This window comes from Bidens hawaiensis, unplaced genomic scaffold (genome assembly GCF_021521415.1).
Source record: "Bidens hawaiensis isolate Kalapana, Puna unplaced genomic scaffold, B.hawaiensis_p1.1 tig00047494_1, whole genome shotgun sequence".
NCBI classification, from domain to species: domain Eukaryota; kingdom Viridiplantae; phylum Streptophyta; class Magnoliopsida; order Asterales; family Asteraceae; genus Bidens; species Bidens hawaiensis.
Window position 1 is genome coordinate 69,310 of NW_027498489.1, and position 3,612 is coordinate 72,921.

The 3,612-nt window shown below is 35.7% G+C and overlaps 1 protein-coding gene across 1 annotated transcript; it reads right to left on the bottom strand.

The window, feature by feature from the left end:
- Positions 1-611: 611 nt before the first annotated feature.
- On the bottom strand, positions 612-3,264 carry LOC143597022 ((E)-beta-farnesene synthase-like). Its single transcript, XM_077075647.1, has 7 exons — positions 2,906-3,264; positions 2,538-2,829; positions 1,972-2,350; positions 1,607-1,825; positions 1,352-1,490; positions 994-1,245; positions 612-912 (listed from the first exon to the last, which is right to left on the bottom strand). The coding sequence occupies exons 1-7, from the start codon at positions 3,059-3,061 to the stop codon at positions 622-624; spliced, it is 1,728 nt and encodes a 575-aa protein (XP_076931762.1). The 5' UTR covers positions 3,062-3,264; the 3' UTR covers positions 612-621.
- Positions 3,265-3,612: the final 348 nt, after the last annotated feature.

Here is a 3,612-nt window from a genome sequence, read left to right on the forward strand (position 1 = left end):
TTGTTTCAAGCTTGTAAACACGACTACAACAACTAGTGAACCCGTAGACCCACTTTAACACTTGAGCACAATTCTTCAGCACACAAACAAGACCAAAATCCAAGGTTGTGACCTAAGAACTACAACTAGTAGAGCCAAATGCTATGATACCAATTGTAGGTCCTGTAAACGGATCAAACAACTAAGTTCTTGGATCAATCTCACTACTAGCTAGCGAAAATCACTAGTAGAGAACCGAGATCTTAGATCTTGTTTGGGTGAGTTATTACCCGAAATGGTACGAGAGAAGAGGGAGCAGAGATGAGAGTTGGTGAATAGATAAGATTCTTTCAAAAGGTTAGGTTGTGCATGGGTATGCTTCCCTATATATAGGGGAAGCATCCCAAGCCCCATTATATTATTAACGGCCAATTGGGCTCAACATACATGGTCTTAAGCCCAAACATACGTACAAGAAACCGAAAAGATAACTAAATTACATCGTGAATAGTTCAAACATATACAAAAGACTAAAATACAAAACGGAGCCCTACAACATTTAAACAACGTATCACTCAAAAGATCAAAAACAAAAATTATAACAAAGGTATTTTTAACACTGGTACATGTCATTGTTGATTCTTAATGTGCAGGGTGAACCAAGAGCGATTTGATGTAATTTATGATTTCTTTTCCCGCATGAGTGTAGCCATCGTTTACTTCATAAAGAATATTAGACACACGTGCAAGGTTGATTATCGGCATAAGAAGAGGGAATGGGATTTCTGTCGGCCTGAGAGACGCTTGATTTATAACTTTCCATGCATCTTCAACTTGTTTTGAGATAAATTCACATGCTTCCTTCTCGGATGCACCGGTTTCCCTTTGGTAACATTCGATGCTTGAAGCACAATGACCTCTTTCTTGTTCATCCTGAAATGTTTATATAAGTTATTTTACATTTTACACCTTTGGAAACATATGTACATGCATACATAAATATGTAGTACATACCTTGTGAGAGACAATATCATTCATAAGTCTTACAATATTAGATGCAGCCTTAACAATAGGAGGATATGTCGCAACCCATTTAAACGCGTCCTCAGTGACCATATGATCTGCCCTACCAACATATGATCTCCCTGTTACCACGCCGTAGGTACCTGTTACCATTGAAACAGACATGTACTCTTCAAATGTTGGCGTATACCCCTCATTTAACCATTTGGCTTCCACTAAGAAGTTTCGTATCAACTCTTTTACCTGTTTCATAGAACAGACGTATTTGTTTGTTAATTAGGCTATCATTTATTACTTATAAAATTGCTATGAAAATATGAAATGCACAATCAAAAGTGACTAAATATACCAGCTCCTTCACATAGTGGATCTGGTATGCTTTTCCTTCCTTTTCAAGTAATTCCTCCATTTCTTGGTGATGATACAGAAGTTGTTCATATATTAGTTTCATATATTCCGGAAGCATATCCAAGCAGCTTATTGACCATCTACACATGATCATAAAATTAATAAATCAAAGTGATGAAATAATATTAGTGTCGTCTAGAACGACTAACCACATAAGTACCATAATTATCGAATAACAATATAGAACGCTAGCTACCTTTCAACAGCATCAGTAAAGATCTTGAGTTCTTCATAAGTACCATAATTATCGAATGTGTCGTCTAGAACGACTAACCACATGCAAGTTTTGATTAGGAACATTCTAGTACGAGAATATTGAGGCTCGAAATAGATTGACAATATCCAAAAATAGGCTTCTATCAACCTGTCTCGAACATAAGGTAGTTTTTGTTGCATGTCCAAGTCCTTCCACCATCTAACACAAATGATTAATGTAATTAGTATAAGAAATCATCACAACATAGAACACTAAACCGCTCTATGGCTGATGAAACCAGCCATGTAATTAGTATGCTTTGTTATTTGTTTATTAAGCAATTAGTATAGTTGTATGTTACGTACTTGCAACCTTTGCTAAGCTCCTTCTTGTGCAATGATTGAAGAACATTAAAATCTGACTTTGCAAGCTTCAGTAAGACCTCATTATGGGAAGCTTCTTGTTCATAAATAGGTATGTAACGCACGGCCTCTAGCCTTTGCAATCTTTTCCGGAGAGGCTGTTTTAGTGCCTGTTGTATTTGGGTTCTTAATAAAGAGTCACAAGAATGATCCTTTTCTATGATAGCAAGGTGTGTTTTAGTGAACTCGAGGGCATTATCTAGTATTTTTTCGCCTTCAACCCTCATATATGATGCTTCATACAAAGCAAGCATTCCTTGAGCATCATCACATAAGGATTCCTTAAAATTTCCATTATCATCCATATGGATTTTGAATATTCCTGTAACATGCAAGTCCTCATCTTAGTGCTAGAGTCCCACATGAGTTATGGGTTCAAATTCCCAACAAGGACAACGAGAAAGGATTTTTAGTTCGATGTTTAATAAATATGTAAAGGTGACAATGAATGAATTTAGACATTAAGCTTATTGGTTTTCAAATATGGTTCTGAACTTGTAACTAAATACCTGATGAAACATTGAAGCCTTGTTGTCGAAGGAGTCGAAACCAAAGAGACATGTTTTGTAGGTTTTTATGATCGATATATTTTTCGCCATATGTAACATAGATATGTTGCAACGCTTCCTCGATCTCTACTTCGAAATGATAGCCAATGCCAAGGCGTTGGACTACATCAATAAGTTCTATCAACTTAATATGCTGCATTGAATCATTAGTGGATTCTTTGATCATTAGCTCTTTTCTAACTTCTTCTTTGAGCTCTTCAATAACTTGTTTCTCCCTCACTAAATCTTCTGGCTGCATTTACAAAAATAACTTAGAAGATGAGTTTCTTACTAAAAATGGACAGTTAATAAGCAATGACTATAAAAACCTCATCATATGCAAGAAACTGATCTCCCCATATGCTAGCATTGAAATTCACAGTGTTGCATTTGACATCCTGCTTCGTGCTATTATTATTATCATCAACAGCCGAGGGAGAGAGAGACGAAGACAAGGAAACACTAAAAACGGGGAAAGTTGACATCTTATAGTACTCTAAGGCTGATAGGATATGAAAATTTGAATATCAAGTGATGCAAATATATAGGCAAGGCAAGTTGTTGGTGTGTATCTCATAATTAAACTGTTATATTCTCTTAGCCGGGAATATATGTTAAATTAATTTAATTAGCATGTGAGGTTTAGTTGGAATTTGAAATGATGTATATAATGAAAAAGTGAAATCAGCAAACCAACCAGTTTATAAACACGTTATTGAACCAATACATGACCGGCTTTTGGAAGAGCTGAAATGAAACTAGGAGCCTTTTGAAATAAAAATTCAGAATAGTTTTTTAATAGAATAATTAAGATGCTACCAACCAACCCTAAGAGTTGATAAACTTTTGGCCTGTTGTTTCTCTAAGCTTCGAGTCTCACAAAGTGATCGAGTGACTGGTGGGTTTAGAAATAGATTTTACGGGTATATATTTGTCATTCAAAAAATTAAACACTGAGGGGTTGTTTGGCAACAATGTGCAGAGTCAGTAAGTGGCATGGTCGATTAAAATATAACCTCTGAATCAGTTAGCATTT